The 26,367-nt window shown below is 40.7% G+C and overlaps 2 protein-coding genes across 3 annotated transcripts in view; one reads left to right on the top strand and one right to left on the bottom strand.

Annotated features, from left to right (window-relative positions):
• The first annotated feature begins 4,736 nt into the window (after positions 1-4,736).
• On the top strand, positions 4,737-14,232 carry map1lc3b (microtubule-associated protein 1 light chain 3 beta). The gene is made up of 4 exons (XM_037107820.1): positions 4,737-5,002; positions 8,505-8,560; positions 11,955-12,061; positions 12,319-14,232. Exons 1-4 carry the CDS (start codon positions 4,963-4,965, stop codon positions 12,494-12,496), a joined length of 381 nt encoding a protein of 126 aa, XP_036963715.1. The 5' UTR covers positions 4,737-4,962; the 3' UTR covers positions 12,497-14,232.
• A 3,813-nt stretch (positions 14,233-18,045) lies between these two features.
• zcchc14 (zinc finger, CCHC domain containing 14) overlaps positions 18,046-26,367 on the bottom strand; it is a 28,125-nt gene continuing 19,803 nt past the window's right edge. The window contains exons 10-14 of one of the 2 annotated variants that reach the window (XM_037106939.1): positions 26,148-26,245; positions 22,835-22,932; positions 22,550-22,702; positions 20,781-22,001; positions 18,046-19,764 (exon numbers count right to left, since the gene is read on the bottom strand). In XM_037106939.1, the coding sequence (XP_036962834.1) occupies positions 19,709-19,764; positions 20,781-22,001; positions 22,550-22,702; positions 22,835-22,932; positions 26,148-26,245 (1,626 nt within the window). In that variant the 3' untranslated portion in view covers positions 18,046-19,708. The remainder of the gene's footprint in view (positions 19,765-20,780; positions 22,002-22,549; positions 22,703-22,834; positions 22,933-26,147; positions 26,246-26,367) is intronic. The other variant, XM_037106940.1, reaches the window with a different exon arrangement.

Below are 26,367 nucleotides of genomic sequence, written 5' to 3'. Positions count from 1 at the left end.
ACACACACACACACACACACACACACACACACACACACACACACACACACCTGACTGAGCATCAGTTGGGGGGTTTCAGGTGGAAGTCCGCAGGGAAGGCTTCACAGCATGGCTGGCCTAAAAATATAATGCACTTGGCAGTCCTTTGTGAATAAACAAACACACTGTGACATAAGCCATTCCTCAAGAAACACCTGGAACAGGAAGATTAGCGGACGAGCATCAGTGCTGCACAGGAAACAGTCAAATGGCCCTGTGTGTGAAATCTAACACTGGCCTGACCCCACGCTTTGGCATGTTAGTAGTGTCTGATGACACCAAAGCTTTTGTTATTACGGCAAAACACAAACTGAGCCGAGTCTCACAGTGATTTAAAGGTTCTGCAGTTTCTGCGTGCAGTAAAGTGTGTGGTCAGGCAGCCATCAGGTGGTGCACCAGGATTTGCACAGATCATCAGCAACAGGTGATCTGAGTTCTCCACCTGCTGGACTAAAATGAAAACTGCATCTAGTTAGTGGCCTACTTCCTCAAGACTACAACTTACATCAGCCACAGCGTCCATTAGCAGAGATTAAGTGTTTAAGCAGCAAGATTTAATTACAGTAGGAAGGTGGATTAGGTATTCATTTGACACTACTTCAGTTCTACTACAGCTCAGAGAAAAACACTGAATGTTTGATTCCACCACATGTAGGCCAATTTGTACTTTTACTAGAATAGATTCTGATCTCATAATATCGATTAATTGCTTCTTTTTAAAAAATAAAATAAAAAAATAAAAAATAAACAAAGTAGCTGAACTCACCACCAGTCACTCATCACCAGGATCAGCTACAACAATACAATTCTGTTCATAATAACTCAATAACTCAACAGTCGATTTTGTTTTTGTTTTTTAACAAATGCACAGGCTGCTTACGTACTCTAAATGTACTCTCCTGTTACTGCACAAGTATACGAGTAAGTGCTATCTATCCATAAGTGGAATTTAACAACTTTCCAACCACAAATGCATTTTAAAATGCACCGGCTATCGATAATGCGGCTAAATCAAATGTGTGTGTGTAGGTCATCCCTCTCAGTTCACTAGCTGTTTTAACTAACCTTAAAGGCTTTGTCCTCCAGGTCAGATGAGACACGAACATTACTTTTCTCTGTGGCATAGATTTTAGTATATTTGGCCAAAATAAAGGCAACAAAATATAACTTCTTGGCGATAGGTAGTTGGGTGTTGAGTTTTATCTCATTTATTAGTTTGTAAAGACACTTTGTAGTTTGGGGCGAGAAATTCAAACGCAGAATTTTAAAATCTGCCATGATAGTGAGGTAATAATCAAAACACAGATATTTGTTTGTTATATGAGTGAATAAATAAGCTGTTTCTTACAGGAAAATAAGGTCTGCGTAACACTTTTTGCTAAAGGTGGCAGGGTCCGCCACATATAAAGCATCACATGAAATTGTGAAAGATGTTCTTCAAGCTCAGTTTATTTTTTTCAGTTTGTCCAGTTATGAAAACTAAGGGAGTTTGCTTATTTAGTTTGATTAGGCATAAAAAAAATCTGTCAATGAAGATCTTTTTCTTCTGATTACATTTGTTTTCCACAATACCACACAGTGCACCTTTAACAATCATCCATCTTCTTTCTCCAGGAAGTTACACATTGTTGCTTTGAGGTTCTGGGCAAAAAGTGAAGAACTAATAATTCGGGATAAACTCAAACTCTTACAGCAGTAAAAACTGCCATTTGAATACAGCAGTATGCAGAGCTCACATTAATATGTTTACTCTACTTTTTGACCACAGAGACAATTTATTTTTCCTTTTGTAAAGTCAACATCAATCAGGGTAGCCAGTGTGAAGTCTGATTTCTTGCTTTTATTCCCGATCTTGAAGCAGTATCTCTCAGTCTGCCCCGGTGCAGTTTCCTCTGGCACTAATTCATAGAAAGTTGATTTAACATTTACAGCAGACTAAATACAAGAATATACTGGTGAAAAAAAAAGTTTTTTAGTCAGTTTGACATGTTAATCAAAAGCTGCAGTAGTTGTTCTCTCCTTCCAAGATGTGGGGAAAAAAAAAACCTTCATGTGTTTGTCTCTTCGTCTTAATTATTGTAATTCACTGTTCACCACCCTGAGCTGTTTGTCTGTGTCTCAGCTCCAGCTGGTCCAAACTGCTGCCCCTAGGTTTTTATTCAATGCAGGACGTGGGTCACACATTACACCGCTGTTAGCCAACCTACACTGGTTACACAATGAAATTGAGGGTAGAATTGATTTTTTAAACACTTTTTGCTTAGAACTACACAGGCCACACTTTATATTTCTGCATTATTGCCAATGAAGAACACTGAAGTCTAAGGACTAAGGCCTTTTGGCTGACCCAGAACCAAAAGGGACCAGACTTTTGCAGTTGTGGCTCCCAGCCTCTGGTTCTATCTCCCTATGCTCTTAAAAAAATGCTAAGTCAGACGATAAGACTAAGACTGTCTTTGTCCTGTAATGTACAGTCACCATCTATGTAGGTTTGACTGTTTTTTGTAGTTATTTATTTATTTGATTGTTTAACTTTTTCCTCCCTGTTTGGATTGTACAGCACCTTGTAACTCTGGTTTTAAATGTGCTTTATAAATAATGGTTATTATTATTATTATCAGTATTATTGCTCTGGATTTCTTTTGGGATGAGAATATCATATCTGCAGTTTTTTGTGTAACAAGTTTCGGGACCTTGACAAAACATTATGAGATCCTAGAACTTGGATCTCTCTTGTAACTTGGCCACATGAATACACATGAATGAAACCACTGCTTCCTAATGCAGAACAACATGCTTCAAATGTCTCTGTCACTGAAACGGGCAATAGAAAGGAAAAATGATACAATCAAGGATGCACAAATTGTAAAATCCTGGGGCCAAAACCAATGCCGTTGTTCAGAATATCATTTTGGCCAATACCTGATGCTGATACCAAAGTTTTCCTGTTGTTGTTCATTGTTACAAAAAAATCCAAATCAAATCAATCACTACAAAAAAGGAAATGAACTATTCTGAGTCATTCAGCCAATCAAAGATACAGTATTTATGAAACAAACTCTAAAGGAGCTCTGTGGAGCTTCTGTGTTGTGCTGGAGGCCAGCTGATGTGAGCAGACTCCATTTCTTGACTAACTTCAGCTACTGTCGCTCTCTGTTAGTGGGGCAGACAGAGGCACAGAGAGGAGGCACTTGATAAAATATATAAAGTCACATCCTTTGGGCTGTGGCCAAACCAAGACTTTCACACAGAATTGCGGAGTCCAGCAGCATTGAACAACTTCCACAGGCTTGTCTAGTCAACCTAGAGAGAGACGGGTAAGGTCTCATTTATCACATCATGTTGCAATGTGCTTGCATATGATAATATAAAAAAAAAGATTAATACATGTAGATGACTAAAAATTGTTAAATAGAGCCCCTTAAATATAACCTAGTTCATATGAAAAAGATGCTTGTTGTGAAAAGTAGGTATTTCAAAAGCCTCTTCGCCTACTCAGTGATAAGATTTTTATCAGTGCTTACAGAACTAAGGCTTACAAACTGATGGCAGGGGTGACAAGAGCCAGGAGCTGATGAGCCTGCACAAAACTGATGTGACACAACAGGTAAACATCAGCCATGTGGACCGGAAGGGCCTTGACTTCGTCTCTGTCTGCATATTCAAAAATTGTTCAGTAATCGGCAGGGAGACACTAATATATTTTTTCATCCCGTTCGAATTGTGCCAAGAAGCACACATGTTTTAGAAGTAAAAAGATCATTTCACACATCAAGAAAGTCACTGTTTGTTATAAAGAGAGTAAGGTACAATCTGGTTTGTGTGAGGGTCCTCAGTGAGCGACGTCGTCTCGCTCAACACATCACCCACACCAACGTGGTCGCCTCCTCTGCACAGAATAAGAATCAACAAAGGTGAAAATCCCAATAAACATGCTCATGTTGACCGCAGCAGTTACGTGAAAGGGTAGTTTGTCAGTTCTGCGAGCTGCTTATATACAGAGGCTGCACTACAATGTTTAAGTTACGGGCTTTGTTGACCGTTCAATGAGACGACACCTGTTTCATTATCTATATATGTATATATATATATATATATATATATATATATATATATATATATATATATATATATATATATATATATATATTTTTTTTTTTTTTTTTTTACCCCAACCAAAATAAGGTGTCTGACTCTGGCTCTCTATAGCAGTCAACAAGGTGAATATCGGCTGGCACAGTGTCGGGACGATTTATTGTTGCATTGTGACTAAAGAATTCAAACTGTGGGCAATTTCAGCATCTCAGTGAATATTTAGTTTCTCATTTATATTTTCAATATTGTTTCACCATCATTTTTTTACTTACTTTACTGTTTTAATTGATCCTCTCTATATTTGCCTCCCTTTGCTGCTGTAAAGATGCAAACATGTCCCTATTGTAGGACAAATAAAGGGTAATCAAATTTTGTCTCACTGACAATTACTCTTTAAATAGTGATGCAATGCTTTGTGTGTCTGCAAGTGGATGGGGGGGGGGTAGAGGGGGAGAGGGAGAGATAGAGAGGGAAAGAGGGGGCAGGGGTAGAGAGAGAGGGGAGCGAGAGGAGGAGAGGGAGAGAGGGTGATAGAGGGGGGAGAGAGAGATGGGGAGAGGGAGGGATGAGGCGCATGACGTCAGAGGTCAGCTGACCGGTTTGTTTTGCTTGCTCGAGCTCGCTCAGATAAAAACACAGCGAGAGGAAGGAAGCAACGACAGCAACCCATCTTTGAAGTACTCCTCCTCAGTTAGCGTTTTTACCGAAAAGCTGCCCGCTGGACGCCACGGAGAGTTTTATAAACCCTTTTTAGCTTTTATATTTGTGCTTTGATACAGCCGCTACCTCCGTCTACATTCCTACTGCCAGCTGGTTGACTTTGACGCAATGCCTTCAGAAAAAACCTTCAAACAAAGAAGGACATTCGGTAGGTGTTATTATCACAGTCTCTTTATTTCTTTTCTTTCTTTTTTTAAACAAAACTCCTCCGCTTCTTGTCTTTCCTGAGCTAAGTATGTTTGTAGCTGTCGGCCCCTGAAGTGGACAAGAGCGAATTACGACGTTAATGTAGACAGGCCAGATAGCTGTTGGTTGATGTCCCAGTTGCGAGTATTAGCGTTCATTATTATCAAACTACCTCAGACAGTGTAGACGACAGTTTAAAGGTTGACGTTTCACATAGAAGAGATACTGCAGGTTTATCTGTACAGATAATGAACATACAGGACACCGCCGTCAGCGATGGTCGTTTCAACTTGTCTAAAATAGGATACAGAAATGTTCACATTCGTATACAGAAAGGTCTAAAATTGAATCAAATAGAACAAAACATGGTTGTTTGCCACAGGCCTGTCTCTGCCTCAGTGTGTCTGTGTGCGCGCACGCCTGTGTGTGTTTGTTTGCATCAGAGCGACTGGAGAAAAACAAAGTGGTGTCGAAATGCAGGGCAGAGAAAAAGGGAGCTGCAGGATTGGGGGATGGGACAGTTTGTGGATGAGAAGAGAGGAGTTTTAGAAGAGGTAACAGATTCAGATGGTGCCCAGAAATTAAGTTTCGCTCTTGTCTGGAGGCTAGGCCCCAGCCTCGATGCGGATTATTGTTTTGGTTATGCTCTCCCTTCCCCCAGAGCTAAAGACATGGCCTGCGACGCTTTTCAAACTTAGTCTTTTTTCCTCTTGCCGCTATCTAATTGCATAAGATCTGTGTTTTTCTGTAGGTAACTCAGTGCAATTCTATGAATTCCCATCAGGTCGTCAAGTACGCCATTTTTTGTTTCTTAATTAGTGTTATGTACCTTGAACAAAAGATGGGAAATGTTGCCTTCAGTCCTGGAAATATAATTCCCAGAGTGACTGACTACAAGTACCCGACTTCCGGTTTAACGTCACGTTATTAGTCCAAATTTACACAACCGCAACACGTGAGGACCAAGCAGCCAAAAGAAACATGTGTCACGTGCGTTTAACGTTATTCGAGAGCGTGCCAAAGTGAAGCTTTGCATACTAATTATGTATTACTGTAATATCGCGAGATTCGCAACTAACTGTAGCTACATACATTATCCTTCAGGAGCAGACAGGAATTTATGAGTGGTTATTTACAGTGTGACATGGCTCACCAGTTTCTGTAGTCAAAATGTTTTACATGGTTATCTGGCCCACATATTTGAGTAAATACACCTCTCCACCATGTACATTACATTGTCATTAAGCCTGTATGAATCCGCTGGCCTAAACCAGAGTTTACTTCCCCAGTATGAAACAGTTCAAGTTGTGTCTGTGGAGTAGGTCAGGACATGACTCATGAAACCACAGGGAATCTTCCACTTGTGCTGGGTGGTACTGACTATTTCCATATCGTGACAAAACAGATATTTGGGCAGAAAAAAAACACATGCTTTTTAAGTCAACTGCTTCCCTTTTTTCTCCTCTGTTTGATTGAAATCTGATGACTCAAAGGCTGTTGGTCTGGTCATGAGAACCAGCTGTGACACATACAGAGCTTCCTTGTTCCCCAGCCATGAGCTCATCCCAATTTAAATGTACAGTGCCCAACATTTCCTCAAGTTTAGTATGTAAATAGCCCTCAAGATGATAAACATATCACCTAACAGTAGGTGTTAACATCTATTTGTGCCTGATGTCACAAGACTGGATACCAGTAGTAACACAAAGTTTTAAGTGACTCAGATGGCTGACAGGAGCCATTGTACTGCCTTTGAATGCTTGGCTCCAGCTTCCTCGATACTACCAAACGTTTCATTGTACATCGAAGTGCACAAACAGATGAAGATGACTGTGATGATGTTCAGACAGTTTTTTACCCCACATGTTCAAGTTTGTTGATTGATCCCATGTTGACCAACAGATTGTTGTTTTTGATGTTGATGTTGTCAGTACAAAGTGCACTAAGCCCAAGGTGTTATCTGTGGCCATTTATTTTGGCCCAGCCACAAATCACTTCAGACTGGGTTAAACCCCAGAAAGGAGGGGCCTGCTGCCAATCAGCAGCTGTTACTGACCTGACCTTCTGAGTAATCATAGTGGAGGAGAAACCTTGTGTTGATAAGGTCCATCTTTAGCTGATACTCTAACAAACCAATGTATAGAAACTAGAGATAGACAGATTATCTGTATTGGTTTTTGTGTCCAATTGCAGATTAAATTAAATTTTAAAAATGCAATACTTTGGACCTGATGCATTATCTGTTCTGTCTGCAGTCACCATTCTATATTCTCACCCAATGACCCACCCACACCAGTGTCTGATTGGTTACTCTTTGTGAGTAATAGCCTATGAAAACTGAATAGTTTGAATCTGCACAATAAATACTAACTAAAGTTATGAAATAAATGTAGAGAGGTGGAAGAATACAATAGCATAAAATGGAAATACTCCAGTAGAGTATCTCAAAATTGTATGTATATACAGCACTTGAGAAAATTGTTGCTAGTTGCATTCCCTCACTGGTTATTCTAAATTCTGACATCAAGATCTGTATTTTTACATATATGTCATATGTCATAAATGTCGGTTCCAAATTAAATATCTGTTATCTGGTACCAGTCTTCTTGATTATTTATCATCGGTATCTACCGTGACAAACTATATTCATCCCTAGTAGAACCATCCAGGCCCACATGAATATGATTTTGAATTCTGCAGCCCATACTGAGAGCATTTAGTGGCTGCACATTGTTACATTATGACAGGCATAAACAGACCAAATCTTCATTATGTAAGTGACACATTTTTGCTAATTTCGTGCAGTTTTGGTGTGTGTTAGGGGATGTAAACTGTACACACTAATGAACACATGCTTATGTAATTGAGTGGAAAATGAGTGACTCCTAATTTTATTCTAATAATCTGCTAATCACTGTGAAACAATGTTGTTGCACTATGAGTGGATTTTAGGAAAGCCCATTATGGTTTTTTTGTTTTGTGTTTTTTTTTTTTTTTTTTTTTTTTTTACTGCAGTGCCTTAGTCCACTAAGCAGTCTTTTAAATACACTGTTCCCCCTTTTATTCTCCATTAAACCCCAAGAACGTAATCTCGTTTAGATTTTTTTACTGAATATTATTTCAAGTAGATCTGATACGAAATAGTGGAGAGTGAATTACAGCTGGGACATTCTTTGGTTAAACAGGAATGTGTGATAACCTTTCCACAAAGCTGTTGAACCGGAGATTATAATTACACCATGACTGCACCTTGATTACGTGATCACTAAATACATTAACAGTGGAATGTGGAGGATATATTTTGACTGTATTAATTTTCTTTTTAGGTGGCTCTGTTCATGTTTTTGTCTGATGTCAACGACCTCACTGGTGTTTGATCAGTTCTTGCTGATTCCGCTGACCGGCTAATCTCTTTGTCTGGTTGTGCACACCCATTAACCCGAGTCTGTTTGTCTGCCCTACAGAACAGAGAGTAGAAGATGTCAGACTGATCCGAGAGCAGCACCCCAACAAGATACCTGTGAGTTTACGTTTACTTGCTATGGTTGTGTGAGCACCAAAGCCTGCTGTATGCAGAAAAAGCACCAGAATTCTCAAAATGCTTTGAGAACAAAACTGAAAGGGCAGAAATGTTTGAGCGCGATGAGTGTAACAGGAAGACACGAGTAAGAACAAGACAATCTCCCTGCAACGGAAAGTGTTACCACATATTTCCTGATCTGAACTGTCTGTGAGATCGTTTAAATGTTATTTGATAGCGTCGGACACATAAGTGCATGAGCTCTCATTAGGAGGCTGTCTGACCTTGATGTCTGTTACACTGATTCAGCAGGACTCAAACTCTGTAATCTCTGTATCTAAAAATGGCCTTCCGCACATGATAACAAACCTAAAGTGAATCCTTTTTGCAATCACAAATACTTGTTTACTACACATATAGCCTGTATCTCAACAAGAAAGGAGACCCATCATAGGGTTAACATTATATGAACAAAATTTAAATGATTTGTCAGTTGATGGTATTCATAATATTAGGTTACAGGATGTGCTGCTGCTCCCTTTAAAAAGCCACGGAAATGAACTTCTCTTTCAGCACTACTTTAAAATGTGACTTTTTCCTTTAAAACAAAATAGAACATAAATTGCCTATTTATTACTAAACCATCTCCCAGTTATACATTTCATATGGAAAAGAAATTAATGTATGCGCTACATATAGGGAAGACTGAAAAGGCCAAATTCGAAAATTAAGTCATTAGTTAGGCACTGATCAATTTATAGAATGTGACACAATTGGACACAATTTTTAAAAAATGTAACAATGGTGATTAAGTACATTTACATTTAGGGCATGTAGCAGACATTTTTGTCCAAAGCAACTTACAGTAATTCATTCACTGGTGGCGGCCATGCAAGGTGCCAGACAGCACATCAGAGGCAGTTTGGGGTTCAGTATCTTGCCCAAAGACACTTCGGCATGCAGGCCAGGGAATCAAACCAGCAACCTTCCGACAACAAGAAGATTGTTCTACCCCAGAGCCAAATATTGTAACTATATGATAAATATAATGAAATCTACACACATTTTGTTTGGCCAGGGACCACAAATGAAAGCTAATTCTGGCATATATACAGTGATGTTCATTAATATGCAAAAAAAAAAGTCATTCATGCCTACTTTTTTTTTTCTTGGCCATTTCGGTTCTCCACAGACTTAAGCAGCGCTCTTAAATTTTACGCTGATGTTCCTGAAATTTTCAGGGAGGAGCACCAGTGCTGCTAGTGCAAATAGTCTGGAGCCCTGTCTTCTAAGTTTATTTCATGTTTAGTTTCTGTGGTCAAGCTTTATCTTCTGCTACCAGTGACCACAGCAGATGTTTCAAGTTCTTTTTAAGAGAATTAGGTGTGACTGCATCTGCTAATGAGTTGGGTGTCTTAGCAACCAGCCATAAACAAACACACACCTCACGTTTCACCTGCTCGTTTTATCAAGTTGAGTATCAGACCAGCCCTCCATCTGCTGCTGCATGTAAGGCCTCATCTCATCTTAAAAGCACCCTTGTGTGTGTGCGTGTGTGTGTGTTTCCTGTGTGCTCCCCTGGGGTTATAAACTGCCATGTCATGCTAAGTGTTGAGACCAGAGGCAGATGCGCTGTGTCACTGTAATATAACTCCATCCAGACAGGCTCAGTGGAGCCTGTGGGGGGCTGTGGGAGCAGAGGACTGTATGACAGACTCATTATAGCTCTCAGACAGGCCTCAACTCACTGAACTGCAGATCTGCTCTCAAGCCAAAAGGAAGTGAGTCCACTTTGAAGTGCTTGCTCAAATTTCAGAGCAGCAGTTGTGTTTTTATTTTTAATTTCCGTAATGGTAGATTTTCGGACTTGGAAAGATTAAATGTCAGAAAAAAATTCAACCGATCCAGTCGAACACTTGTCAGCATGCAGGTTAAAGGGTAAACAAATGACACATAAAAAATGATGAAGCAATCAATGGACATATTACAGATACATGTACATTAGAGCTGGGTGGTATCCTGTCAATATCCTGATATACAATTCGTCTGGACTGTGGTCACTATAATTGGGTATCTCTTTCATCCATCCATCCATCCATCCATCCATTCATCCATCCTTCACTTTCAGTGTATCTGCTGATAATTTCCTTGATACTTGGTTTGGTCGATATTACATCATAAAATCTTGTTTTGTTCGACCAACAGTCCAAAACCAAAAGATAATCAACTAATTATGATTATAAATTGTTAAATTTGAGTACTGTAAACAAGATGTTTTGATTTTATATGTGATGTAAATAAAAGATAGAAAACCAAATTAGTTGCAGATTCATCTTCTGTACTTCGACTCATCGATTAATCACCAGAACCATTGCAAGGCTAATCGGAAATGCTGTCCGTTCCAAGTAATAAACGATTTCTCATATGAAATGTTCCACAATGTATATCACTGTGGAGATATAAGATCACACATTCCATGGCAGAATATTCCATCTGTATCAGACAGCCAGGTTGTCACAGTGTGTATAATATCCTGTTACATAACAGCAGAGAGACTGAGCTAATGATCACGGTGCGATGATAATGTTTGATGTTGTTATTTTATGCTTTTATTCTATGTAAGGTGACCTTGGGTGACCTGAAAGGTGCCATCAAATGAAATGTATTATTATTTATTATTATGATGAGAGGAAGTTTCTGTGTTTACATCATCGATGTGTGGTGCTCAGACCCATACAAACCAACACACACACACACACACACACATAGATATACACCGTGTGTGTGTATATATATGTGTGTGTCTATATATATATATATATATATATATATATATATATATATATATATATATATATATATATATATATATATATATATATATATATATATATATATATATATATATATATATAAACACAAGCATTAAACGTTAGCACATTAAAGAGCCCATATAAGTAACAGAGAGTGTTTTCAAATCAGTCAGAAGATTCTCTGTGGCAGCCAGCTTTAATGGATTAGAGTTATAGGCCATGAAGTGGTCAGTGTGGTTCTGCAGGGCTGTTTGTAAAAGGCTTATTTGAAACACATTTTTTAACTTGATTAAATGTCTTTCTGCTGTAAGAAAAACAGTCTGTGTTCGTAGGTCGAGCAAATTAGCTTTGGACCAGTAAACATGGACTTTAGACTCACAAGCAGAGGACTGGGCTCTTTTTCCTCCATATACAAATATCCATGACCTCATCCCCCTATTACATCTCAGTATTGATCATGGACACTGTTCTGCTGTCAGGGTATCAGGTCTAAAAACAGCACAGGAAATGTTGCCTTCATAGAATTTCACCAGCCAGAATAAAAGTGGAGAGACTGATTCTGTGTCTGCCTTTGCCTGTAGGTGATCATTGAGAGGTATAAAGGAGAAAAACAGCTTCCCATCCTGGACAAGACCAAGTTCCTGGTGCCAGACCACGTCAACATGAGCGAGCTCATCAAGATTATCAGGTAGAGCTCCAGTGTTCCACTCAGGGTTCATCTCCTCCTCTCTTCTACACTTTTCATTTATAGCCTTTGCTATCCTTTTCTCTTTTCTCTTCTCACCTACTCACCTTTCCTTCCTTTTGCTTTCCACTTTTTTATTTTCCTTCCTTTGCTATCCTTACTTTTTATACCCATCTTCCCTTCCTTCTCTTTTCAAACCTTTCGTTACCCTTACTCGCCGTCCTTCTTCTCACACTGTCATGTCCCTGTCTCTCCACCAGGAGGCGCCTCCAGCTCAACTCCAACCAGGCCTTCTTCCTGCTGGTCAACGGCCACAGCATGGTCTCTGTGTCTGCTGCCATCTCCGAGGTTTACGAGCGGGAGCGGGACCAAGATGGCTTCCTCTACATGGTGTACGCCTCCCAGGAGACCTTTGGCTCCGCTATGACCGCCCAGTGAACAGCCTGCCTTCTGTCTGGCAGGCCATTGGACAATCAGTAGTTCTAAGCCCCCTCCATGTTTCCTGCGACACACCTTTAGTGTAACGACTAAAACACAAACTGCTAAATCTAAACACAGCGTGAGATAATTTCCCAGCTTGAACTGGTCCAGGTTGCGATCTCTAAATTACGACTGCAGCGAGCGAGTCGTCTGTTCGTGTGCCACCACACTCTCCCAGTAGCATAACGCCACAATGGTTGACCAGAACACAGAGTTTAAGTAAAGAATTCCCTAAATTAGACCATGACTCAGGCCAAGAGAGTCTTCGGTGTCTCTGCTTCTTTATTGTCCTCTCTGTTGACTCATGTCCGCTCTCATGGCAACGTGCAGCTTGTTGACGGCAGTTATTTTCAGTATTGCGTTTAAGTGTCTCCGAGGCTGTATTTATGTTAATGTATATATACATTTCAGGTAGTGATATTACATAAAAGTGGCGAGGCTCCACCACTTGTCTATATATACATTAGCCGATGAACAAAGCCAACCTTTTATTTAAAGGTTTTTGGAGACAGGAACTAGAGAAAAGTGTGGGAAGTGTGTGTGGTTTTTTTTGTTTGTTTTATTGCAGTTTAAAGGTAAAAACTAAGGGATTTGTAGTCTGGATCAGAGTTATTTTGCCAGAGCGCAATGCAAAAATGAAGTAGAGAGGATCCTCGTTGATGAGCGGATCTCTGCCGTGTGTGTCGTCACATTCCCCTCAGTGGTCCTTCTTTGGTGTTTTTATCCCTCCCTGCCTTGTAGCCTAAAGCATCTTCACTGTAACATAGAGATGTTAGGAAACTGCTTTTGCTCTCGAAACAGATGATTGTAGTTTGCAAAAAAAAAAAAAGAAGAAGAAAAAAAGCCTTGGTGTACAGATAATATTGACTTTACGGCTTCGATTATAAAAGGGGTTCTGGTGAGAGTGTAACCAAGTTGACTTTGGACACACTACAAGGAGCATGGTCTGAGTGCATGTGTGAATGGGGGATGTTTCTGTAGACGCTGATGAGGGGAGGTGGAGGGGGGAGTTGCCATTTCCTTTGCCTATTTAATCTCCTTCGTCACGAGTATTTATAAAGGCGATGAAGGAATGTTAGGAAGTCAGAACACGAGCGAAACACGGGCAGGTTGACGAGCATCACGTCCGACTGGTTCATCTGTGTTGTGCCTCTGACCCGCCGGGCTCGTTTCCCACAGCTGTCGTCGTTGTTCCGGTTTCACTTCGCTGAAAGCCAACGGGCACGCTCACCCGCGGGGAGCCCACCCAGCGAGTTTTCACCGTCTGCACTCATAAAACAAAACAAAACAAATACAACCTGTCTGTCTGTAGATGTTCCTCTGTACTGACGTACTTCTCCTCCTCCTCATCCGCATCGTCGTCTTTTTACCAGACCGTTTAGCTGCTTTTATATCGCAGTATTTTATCTTTTTGGTTCTTTTTATTTAATGTGATTTTATTCCATTGTATGCCATTGTCTTTACTCTTCGCTGTCTACAGTGTGTGAAGTGTAACGGTGACTCTTTCTTTTTCTGACTGGTGAAAGCCACTGTGTGTCTGTTACAGAGGGGTGGAGCATTTGTTTCAGTGCTGTCCTTTCTGCCTGCTCCTCGGTTTCACGCACACACATATCCACACACAGCAATATCACACAGCCTCCTCGTGTGTATTTATGTTGGTATTTTGTAAACAATAAAAACAGAAGAAAAAAAAAGAGATGTTGTTGGTTTTTCTGTTTTTGCACGGTGTTATACTGGTGCCCCTTATGCTACTCATACCAACCGACAAATTCTCATACAGGATAGAACGAGGCAGCACTGACAGAGTGAGTCAGTCGTGTAAAACATACCACGTGATTAAACACTCACAGCGATCGCATAAAACCGAAACAGGTTTTGAGTTGATTTGGCAAACATAAACATGAAAGGAAAAACTTTAACTTAAAAACTATCATCACACGGTAAATATATAGTTAATTAAACTTGAGTTAATAGTTATTTCACTGTTACCTAACAACTAAATACTATGAGTCCTTTGTGCTACATCTGTAAATTGCTTAGTGAATGGTTTATAAAGCATTTCAACTGTGTGTTAACAGTGAAGTAACTGCTTGCTAGAGCCTGAGTGAAAAGTTCAGAAATCCATATTTTTTGCGATGGTGCCTCAAATATGGTCATCAAACACAACAGGTACAGAGACATGTAATAAAGGCAGGATATTATACAGTTGAGCAATAAACTATATTGTCTGAAATGACAGAAATATAAATATATAAAGCCAAAATGTTTTCATATCAGCAGACTGCATAGACATGATATTGACAAAAGTATTCGCTAACCCATCCAAATAATTGAAATCAGGTGTTCCAATCACTTCCACGGCCACAGGTGTATAAAAGCAAGCACGTAGGCATGCAGACTGTTTCTACAAATATTTGTGAACACACGGGTCGCTCACAGGAGCTCAGTGAATTGCAGCGTGGTGACTCTGGAGTGACGAGTCGTGCTTCTCCTTCTGGCAATCTGATGGATGCGTCTGGGTTTGGCGGTTGCCAGGAGAACAGTACAGTACTTGTCTGACTGCATTGTGCCAAGTGTAAAGTTTGGTGGAGGGGGGATTATGGTGTGAGGTTGTTTTTCAGGAGTTGGGCTTGGCCCCTTAGTTCCTGTGAAAGGAACTCTGAATGCTTCAGCATACCAAGAGATGATGGACAATTCCATGCTCCCAACTTTGTGGGAACAGTTTGGGGATGGCTGCTTCCTGTTATAACATGGCTGTGCACCAGTGCACAATGCTAGGTCCATTAAGACATGGGTGAGAGAGTTTGGTGTGGATGAACTTGACTGGCCTGCACACAGTCCTGACCTCAACCTGATAGAACATCTTTGGGATGAATTAGAGTGGAGACTGAGAGCCAGGCCTTCCCATCCAACATCAGTGTGTGACCTCACAAATTCTGGAAAAATGGTCAAGAATTCCCATGAACACACTCCTGAACCTTGTGGAAAGCCTTCCCAGAAGAGTTGAAGCTGTTATAGCTGCAAAGGGTGGACTGATGTCATATTAAACCCTATGGATTAAAAATGGGATGTCACTTAAATTCATATGCAAGTCAAAGTAGGTGAGCGAATACTTTTGGCAATATAGTGCATGTCGACACTGATAAAGCTGGTTGGGCTTTCCATTAACTAATGTTTAATCAACTACAAATGAACCATTTAAGTGTGAATAAATACTCTCAGAACAATGTGAAGCTGTCAGATCCACAGTTCAGCCTCGATAAACCCTACATGCACTTCTGGTTACTCGACGCGCTGATGCATTGACTTTTATTTGGTGGCTAAAACAGCTTATAGATCTTCTAACATCATCATAACTAGCAATGTTGTGTGTGTTGTGTGTGTGTGTGTGTGTGTGTGTGTCTGGCTTCACATGCAATCTTTACGTCTAGGTTAAGAAAACAATGTTGACCCTTTATTTAATGTATTGGATGGTAACTTGTTTTGCAATAATGGCAAAAATACGGACCTGCAGAATAATGGCCACGCTCTGCAACACTGAAGATGTATTTTTTAGCATTCTAATCATACATTTGTAAAAATGGGCCTGTTTCACTGTCTACCCTGTAATTTCTACGGATGAGAATGATGTTTTTTGTTGTTTTTTTTATCCATGACTAAATTAGACCTTTAACCTCAGTGTTGCTCCACTGGCTAATTTTAACAGTCCCCCAGAACACTGGTTCAGTTTTAACATTTAGATGTGACTTTTAAAACAGAAAACTATTATTGGATTTATATTCAGGCTGAAACTGAAAGTATCTACTGACACGAGTAGAACTGTATATAACACAGCCACAAAAGTGGATGTTAATTATTCAAGCGCTTCATTCTAAAATGTGTTCTTTGGTGTAATATATTTGCAATATATTTGCTAATGTCCATAAACATTCTTTAAACGTTGACACATTTTAAGGCGAACTCCAACTGCACACAACAGTCTGTCTACAGGTACCTCTGCATGTGTGAAATGGAGTTTTGTCGCACCAGAGGGAGCTGCACAAAATCTGAGACATTTCCTTGAGTGATCTTACTCGAGTTAGCGACAGGTTTGAAGACGACACGTTTGAAATGAAAAGACTCTGTGGGTGTTGAGCTCCTCGAGGCTGTGTCAGCCACTACTAGCATAACACATCAGAGCAACTGTTGGCAGTCAAGTTGCATTGTGAGCTCTTCCTTTAAAGCATTGATACCGAACATTCATTTCAATGTTTTTCTGGCAGCCCGTCCGGACAGAAGCAGCAGTAGTGCCACCACCTCGTCGTCTGGTTAATGTTTGCATTTATTTATTTATTGTTCCTCATTTGCACTAAATTGTCTCCTGTTTTTGTTGTACTGTTGTTATGTGCGGTGTCCTTGAGTGCTTTGAAAGGCGCCTTTAAATAAAATGCATTATTATTGTTATTATTTGTTCTGAATATGAAGAAAGCTGCAACACTTCTACTGACTACAGAGCAGCTTCTTTCCTCAGTGAATCCTCAGCAATCTGCCATGAAAAATAGTTTAATTTCATGACTTATCTGACATATATGTCAAAATTCCACCCAGTTGTTGCCATTTACAATTATTATAAAGAAATATCCATACCTCTCGCTGATGGTGTCATTTGATTATGTAGCTCACACAGAGGCTTCAGTATGAAATAGTTTCAGAACCAGTTTTAAATCCTTTTAGTAGGAAAGTAATAAATAAATCATATGGACCACTTGATGAAAGACAGAATGAGAAAAATATTTTATTTCTCAAACATGTTTTTTCCCCCTCAAAGTTCAAATAGACGTCTAAAAGTTTTAAAACACAAAAAGCGATATAAAATCTGACCTACAAATGAAATGGATGATTATAAACTGGGCTCAAACATTTGCAAACAAACATTCCAAAAGCACATTTTGCTAAAGATGAAGAAACATGCATGCTGGTGCATCAGTTAACCAGCCTCTGCTGTGACTGAGGCAGATTTAGACTCGTGTCCTGCTTTAATGAAACTGCAAAACTAATGGCTTCAAAAAACCCGACAAAAATTGAGTTTTATGACAAATAACCTCAAAAGAAGGCTTTCTTTGGTGTGATCTATGGAGGCAGTTTTCTCTTCCTGTGCAAACCTTTGAAGAAAATATATAAGTGTGTTTATGCGTCCATGTCCACAGAGACAACTGCACTGTGACAGGAAGTTTAGCAAACATTCAGCGGAGCGAGCGAGGCTTTGCTAGCCTCATATTTCTGTGAAAAAGCTGTACTCCAAAGAGATCTTACATTAAAATACACAACTGTTGACTTATTCTAAAAAACAGACAGAAGCCGTAATACACACTGAATGTTCAGTATTTACTATTTTAAATAAACACCCCATGTCCCTGTGCTGTGCCCTCCAGGGGTACAGATAGAGTTTCATCTGAAGGACCAGCTGTCCTCGTGTCTGGAAAAACTCTGGGTCCTGCCCAGCAACTCACTCACATCAGAGACTCCAACACACTGCCAAACCTTTACTGACAGACTCAGATCCTTTCCAACTCAGCCCTGAATGTTCCTTTGCATAAAAGACGACACACATTAATACAAAGAGTGTTGTTGTTGTTGCTCAACATTCATTCAATAACATCAAAAACATGAACAAAACAAAAAACAAAAAAAACATCAAAACTGAACTGAAGAAAATGGCACCTTTGAAAGATCCATTTAACCTGAAACAGCACAGAAACACTGATGTGAAAAAAAGACATCAGGGCTGTTTAGTCGGTACACAAAGTGTCTAAATCTGTTCACTGTTCCTTCTGGTTGTCGTGATGTAGGAGAACAGCATTTGGCACTGGAGGCCATTTCTCTCTCAGAGGTAGAGAGGCTGCTGAGGGTTTGACTTCAGGCACTGGTGAAGGTTTAAACAGACAGGAAAATGGCCGGTGCAGGATCCCTATTTCCAATTTACAGGTGTGACCTGTCCACACACACGCACACTGCTGTGTCCCAGCACAACGGCTGGATAATGTTCACCCAATATACGTACGCCGTCACCCGTGGCCAACAAGGCCTGTCAGATTGCGTTCCTGTTGGAGGATACACAAGCTTCTTATGCATCCTCCAGTATCTAATGATCCGCCATCAGATATTAAAAGGAGACATTGATGCTCAGAAGATGAAAAATAATAATTAGGGATCCTACACATTGAAGAAGCATTTTTACCTCATTTGGGAGGGAGGTTGACCAAGAGGATGATCTGAAAATGATCTGAAAACCTTAGTAACACCCTGCCTGTGTCCTACATCTTTAGTGAACAATAATCCTCAGCAGGTTTTGAATATGTGGTGTGTACATAAACCTTACAAAATTAAGTACTTGAAAAGAGTCGATGTGCTTACAATAAACACCAGACTGATAGTGTGTGTCATCGAACATGATTCTCCCATGATGCAGTGCTCAAAAAGGGGCTACTCACAGCTGCACAAAAAGAGTTGTGGATGGTAGTTAAATGGTGATTCACTCACTAAATGGCCTTCACTCAGAGCGTGTATTGCATGATTTCCTTTGAATATAAGGCGTTGAGATTGAGATGTTTTACATCAAAGGTGCTTCCTTGTGGCTGGAGGGAGCTGGACATCCAGTCTGCCACAGTATTCATATTGAACAGTTTTTTAGATTTAGAACAAGGAAAAATGCGCCGAGCTCCCAGGGAGTGCTGTGACTTTGGTTTGTGAACCATCTAAAAAGATATGAATGATGAGCCGGGTGGCAGATTTGGAGACTCTGGTTGTTCTGTACCATAAGCAACACAAGTGATTGCCTGTTTGTAGTGTTTTATCTGAAGATGAGCAGAGTTTCAGCTACAGCTGAGAGGAACTTGTGTTTGTGTTTGTGGAGATCTGAGGAGGGATGAAAGCTAATCTGTGACAACCACTCCTCTTCTCGCCAATCTGTTTCCTCTCCATGCTCCTCTTATCTCTCTGTACTCTGTCTTAAAATAAGTATAAAAAGGAGATCTGTGCTTCCAGATCCACCATCTTTGAAAAGACTTCCATCGCCATGTCTCGTCTCGTCCCTTTTAAACACAGAGGCTGCTGCCCTCTGGCTTCAGCAGCAACATGAGGTACAGTTGTGTCAGGAGTCAGACAGTTCAGATCCACTGGTGTTTCTGCTGGTTAGTCCCCTGAGTCCTTACTGTCAGAGTGAGGAGTGTACTTCAGTCGAAATGTCCCTGTGAGACACAACAGAGGACGTTGAAGCTTTACAATTCCAAAATAATACAAAGACACGCAGTCATAGGTCCTGTTTGCTTGATGAAGAACAGCCTAGTCTCACGTATTTACAAATAAATCTGAGGTTGTGTGACATTCTGTGACCCAACTGCAAGAGGTGCTATTATCAAAAGAATAGAGGTTTAAAATTAGTGTGAAGAAGTTTAAAGTAATGATAACGGTATCCTTGTTTTATATATAAGATTAATGTTATCAAAATGCAGCCTTAAAGTTTATACAAATCAACCAGGTTATTGAGAAATCTGTAGCAGAGCAGAACAGATGGTGATGATAAATAAAATATAAGGAAAAATTAGGGATAGAATTAATGGTTAATATAGTTTTTTGGGTAATCGACAGTCTCAAAGTCAAGTAAAGTCACAACAGATATTTGCAGTATAAACATTGGTGACTATGTTATTAATTGATAATGGGGATTTATTCTAAAATTAGCACTGACTAGTGAGATGGATCGTAATCATTTTTCATGACTCTGTATGTCTTTAATTGGAACTGATAAATGTACAATCAACGATAAATAAAATAGGCATTTAAATGCTTTAAAGCATGCATTAGCAAAGAACAAAACATGTGTCATTGTTTAAGTGGCAGAGGAGTTTCTATTTTGTGATTTGTTAACATTTAATTAAAGTACAATTTAATTATTGAGTTTACTTACTAACTTAATTCAATTTTTGAACTACATGGTCTCATTCAGTGTACGCCACCTTGGCACAGAAAAATGATAGAAGAAGGTGAAAATCTGGCCACACTGACAGCTGCAGTCATGTGACAGGAGACTGAGCGATGTGACGGTGTGGATTTTCACAGTCTCATTAGTTTCATAGCAAACATGACTTTCTTGAGTTGAAAAATGAAGTCAAACATCACATGTGTGATTCCTGGCACAATTCAAATGTGACCAAATTTATGAATTGATTACCACTGAATCTATTGAAGCACTTATTTCACTCACCTTGCTGAGCTGAGTCCATGGGCGGCTGTTTGCACTCCTCTGCTCTGTGTCCATTGGCACCACAGTTATAGCACGACAGACTCCCAGCTGCACGTTTCTGGCTTCCCAGCATGCCATGGGGCTGGTAAAAGGCAAAGCTCTGCTGCTGGTCATGTGACACAGGGCTGTGGCGGTACAGGGGCGGTGGCATCATCATCGGGTAGGAGAAGGGTGTGGCTCCGGAGCTGGCATTAGTGGATGAGGCTATCAGGGGGCTGAGGTGGAGCAGAGGACCCAAGGTGAAGAGGGACGGGCCAGCCGAGAACGGCTGCAGGTAGCCGGCCGCTGCGTATCCAGGCAACGCTCCGTAGGTGCCGCAGTTCCCTCGACAGCCACACGAGCTGCACACACACACAGAGGGGGCGTGACCTGAACTTTGATCCAATGAAGAGGCAGAGGAGGAGGAAGGGGAGGGGCTTGAAGTAGGCTGGGGTGGGTAGTAAGTGTTGCCGGGTACCGCAGCCACAGGAACACTGTTTGCAGTCACCATGGGAAGAAAGCCACCACCACCAGCTGAGCTGCCAGACTGCAAGCCAGACTTTGTGGAGGGACAGGAGGAGGAGGAGGAGTAAGAAGTGAAGGTGGAGGAAGAGGAAGCAGGTGGGCAGGAGTAGTATCCGGATGGAGAGGGCGTCGAAGAGGACGAGAGGTGGAAGTGCAGGGGGGGGTGGGAGACGTGGTGGAGGCTGTTAGAGGTGGAGGTCATAGCAGCACTGGTTTCTACCATCAGACCCACAGCACCTCCCACCAGGCCACGGCAAACCCCTGAGTCCTGCAGTGTGGAGGAGCCGTCCATGTTGAGGGCAGGGAACAGGTTCTCCAGCCTCATCCCCATCCCCACATTAAAGCTTCCACCAGCTGGCGGCAGGCCCGAGCCCAGCGGTTTAGTCCTGTCCTCCGTGCTCAGCGGAGGGGGCCTGGGCTTGCGTGGGGATGTCAGGATGCGTGCTGGGTTTGGGACTGGGGAGAGCAGGGTCTGAGGGTAACTGGCCTGTGGGGGGTAGGGAGACTGCGGGAGGCCGAAGGAGCAGGAGGGAGGGAGAGGAGGAGCGGGATCGGTTTGTACAGGTAAGACCTGGGCTGTGGGGCGACTGGAGCCTGTGGGGCAGCTGGAGTTCAGGATGAAGAGGCAGGACCGGTCCTTCTCAGGACCCCCTGCTGCTGCATCTGGACCCTGCACACCTGTAACACACATACTCATCTCAGCTCATCTTAAAGGTCATTGATAACATTTTTATGCAGACAAATCATTTAGAAAAATAATAATAAAAAAAAAAAACATTTAATGTGTGCATTATCAAGAATGTTTCTTTGAAAAAGTAAACAATAATTCAACTCAGCTTTACTCATTAATTATTAAGTAACTGGATTTGTGCAGGACATCCACTGGTAATGCAACATTTCTAGTAATATGACATCACGTGGTTTGCTGTGATACTATTTTCAGAGACATCTCAAAATATCAGACCTATCAAAGAATACAACTTGTGGCATGTTAAACTTTATATGGATAAACGTTTTTATGATAAAATGTAATATAAGAAAGAAAAGGCATGTCTCAATGTTTAAACAACAAGGAAACTGGGGAGATTTGTGTTCATTTCATATAAATATTAATTCATGCTCTTTATTTTGTACATCAGTGGGAACACACTGATGAAGAATTAAAAAGTAGGAAAAAAGGCAAATAATAATCTGTAATGATTCAATCGTCCTGTGAGAAAACTTACGCCTGTGAATGTCTCTGGTTCTGTCGAAGGTTGAGTCACAGCAAAGTGGTGTTCGGGGGGAGCAGGAGGAGCTTGAGTAGCCTGAGGAAGAGCTGCTATCTGTTGAGATGGGGTGATGGTGCAGCACAGCATCCACCTCCACTCTTAGCTCTCCTGAAATACATTTCAATACCCCACAATTATATGTTACATTTACAAAGTTTTAGGGCAACTGGTAGAAAACATTTGTCACAACTAAACACCGTAAACTGAAGTTAAATTAGCAGAGACAACCAGCTTTGTTACCTGCAGTGGAGGTGGGATGTGTTGAGGGTCCCATGTGACTGGAGGGTGTGACCCTGGCGATGCCGCTGCAGGACCGTTTCTCCATCTTCGTCTCCCTGCTGGGGACACACACAGACAGAGGTGTGAGGCATAGTGTGAATCCTGTTTTGTGCATATTATTTTTTATAAAAAAAGCAAATTTAAGCATAAATATGAGGGGGCAAATCATTTTATAAGCCCAAGTATTTCTGTTTTAAAAGGAATGGATGGTTAAGAAAAAAAAAAACTTTTCCTCTGGTCTGGATGAGAACAAAATATCCCATATGTTAGATGTCTGTCTAGGTCTTCGTAAGGCTTGAAAGGCAGCTTATGGCCGCCTCTCACCACCAGGGGGAGACATTGTCCACTCAACAGCATCCTCAGCATCCCAACAGCTCTTCCACAAACATCTGCAAAGCCTGTCACATGGAAAACCACTGCAGGAACTTTCCATTTTCTTTGCTTGTTTAAGCATGCTCAGACACAAACAGTCACTCAGGTGTTGCCACCTGCCTGATGGAAAGCTGCTGATACTGCGGATGGAAACACCAAGATCAAGAGATAATGAGAGAGCAGGTACACATGTGAGGAACCCAACTGAGTGTGTGTGTGTGTGTGTGAGAGAGAGAGAGTGTGTGTGTGTGAACGTGCATGTGGGTGGATGTGTTTATGTAAGTAGCATAATTAGACACATTTACTTGCATGTCCATGTTTTTGTGTTTTTGCATGTGTTTCTGTTGGTTATCTCCTCCTAAGTACATCTTATCTCAGCAACCCACCCACAGCTGGTTAACCATTGATGCTTTAGGGACCAGTAGTGCTGAATTTTTGCTTTCCAAATCAGCAACTGATCAGTGTGTCTGTTAATCATTATTAGGACAAAGCAGCTGCTAATTTCACCATGCACTTTTATTGTAAAGGATACTGAAATTAATGCCAACAAGCCTCGTTTGAAGTCACTTAGAATTAACAACATTAACCCTGTACCTAGAGTAACTTCCTACACTGTTAAGTGAGCAGTTATTTTAACTGCAGCTCTAACCTGGGATATTAACTGCATCATTTGCCAGGACATCCTGTACCAACCTGTAACTCTAATCAGAATTAGCAGGACGATTCATTATTGCAGAATATATTTTTTTCACCGCATTTCCTTTTGTGCATGGCAAGTTCAAAATCTGCTGTCACGATTCCCTCCAGATGTTCTCTTAGACTCTATGCATGTGAGAGGATGCAGGCTAAGCCACTGTTGGCACACAATGACACAAAGATGGCACTCAGAAAGCAGGGAGAAAAGGACACTTAATGCAACACTTTCTTGTTTCCCTACGGATTTAATTTTGGAGTGGATTTTTCAATGACAGACTGGCTATTGTTTCAATTTTACCATGATTATAGTTAGGTTGATTATTCTGTATTCTGACTGGCCAGAGGCAGGCCTTATTTTCAGATATATACCATACTCATAAGATCTCATTGCTGCTTTTGTTGACCATACAATACTACATGACACTGGAAAGACTCGAAAACTAATTTGGGCTCTCAAGGCAAAGAGCTCAAGTGGTTTTCGTCAACTCGTCAGAACAGGAAGTACTCTCCCTCAATGGGTTATTATGCACCTGATTTGTGAGTTCCCCCAAGGCTCAATCTTCGGTCCTTTTCTAGTTAACATTTTCTACATGCTTCGACAAGGCCACATTATGTAAAACAATAATATCTACTTTCATTAAACTATGCAAAGGCACCCAGCTTTATCTTCCTGAGCAATTAAGCAACTACATTCTCATAGATTATCTCTCCATAGGAAATACTATTGGATGCGCCTGAACGTCTTCAACTAAATGAAGACAAAGGTAACTGTCTTTGGCACAGAAAAGTAATGCTGAGAGTTTGGGCTCCTCTCAACTCTATCTCTGAACAACAAAAAACAAGCGATAGTGGTGCCATCTTGAATTCAGAGTCACTATAAAATAGATTACTTTCTAGTTCAAAGTCCACCATCTTAAAAACAGGAACTAATTCATAACTTTATTTCCATTGGGTTAGATTAGCATTATGATTTTTTTCTCAGGCCTCTCAAAAAGAAAAGTAGCACATGCAGGTGTTCTCAGGTCTCCCTGGCTCCCACACTGCTGTTTGACTATAAATCATTCAGTAGCTTTGGACCATATACATCTCTCTGTCTTTAACTCTATGAACCATCTCAGCCTCTCAGGTCATCAGTGCTGCAAACTCTTTGTTCTTAATGTTAAAATTTCCTTTAAATGAGAGTCCACAAAAAGTCCTAACAAACATGTCAAGTGCATTTCCTTCCTCATAAATCACTTGCGAGAGTGACTTTTTCTAAAGCTGTATTTTTCATCTTTGCTTGCTTTCCAGCACTCATCTAGTTCACTGCCTTTGTTGGCTACCAGGTTACCACCTGTAGATCGATGGATAAATGCAGGTGGCTCCTTGTGCACATGCATGAGAACAAACAAACAGGGACCCACTCATAATATAATCATTGCTCTATAGTGCTCATAGTAATTAAAAACCCCACAGGGTACCTTTAAAAAAGGTTTATGTTCTTTAAATTTGCATTTCAATGTTTTACTTATTTTTCATGTTTTAATGCATTATGTAAAGCACTTTGAAAAGCCTTTCTGTGTGGAATTCATTACCTGCACAGCCCTTATGGAGCAGCCTCCTCACCACATTGCCTTCAAGGCTATTCATTCCTCATGTTACTTTTTTAAGGAATGAAAGAAATAGTTCAACATTTGGGGAAATATGCTCATTTGCTATCTGGCTAAGAGTTAGACAACAACAAGAGTGCTAATACTACTGTGTAAGGGCACTCCCACACAGAGTTTACAAGCCTGGAACTCCCCTCCAGTTAGTAACTGAGGAAGCCACTTGCATGAGAGGTTAAACATCTTAACGAAACTGAAACAAGTCCAGTTGCCTTCGATACATCACAGCTCAAGAGTGCTGGTAGGCATATTTTAGACCTTTAGAGGCCAGCTTACGGTTTCCTCCTGTACCACTTTTATTCTAAGCTAAGCTAACTGTCTCTTGACTCAAGCTTCATACTTCAACACACAAACAAGAAGGTTGTTCGGTCATGTCAACTCACTCTCGGCAAGAAAGCAAATATTTCACTAATGTTTATGCTAAGTTATAGAAATGTATAAGCGCATCAGCCTCTATATTCTAAGCATTTTCAATAAAAGATGAAACTTCAAGCCTCTTAATTAACACATCAAAACAATGTTATGCCTTGAATACAAAAACAGTGCCTTCTGCAGCTTACTCGACTGACTTTTGTAGCTCCAGTTGAGTCTTTAGTTTCTTCTTTGCTCCTTGGGTCAGGTCGTACTTATTTAGGTCTTCCTCTGTCAGCCCTAAAAACTGCAGGTAACACAGAGAAACCAATTTAAAACTAATAAACATGTATAAGAAGAGGAAACATAGTGGATTATATATGAGTTCAAAAGGCTAAACAGGACCACAGCTTTGAATTCTGAATATAG

The sequence above is a fragment of the Acanthopagrus latus genome, chromosome 8 (assembly GCF_904848185.1).
Source record: "Acanthopagrus latus isolate v.2019 chromosome 8, fAcaLat1.1, whole genome shotgun sequence".
Classification (NCBI taxonomy): Eukaryota; Metazoa; Chordata; class Actinopteri; order Spariformes; family Sparidae; genus Acanthopagrus; species Acanthopagrus latus.
This window is presented reverse-complemented; position numbering and strand designations above follow the sequence as displayed.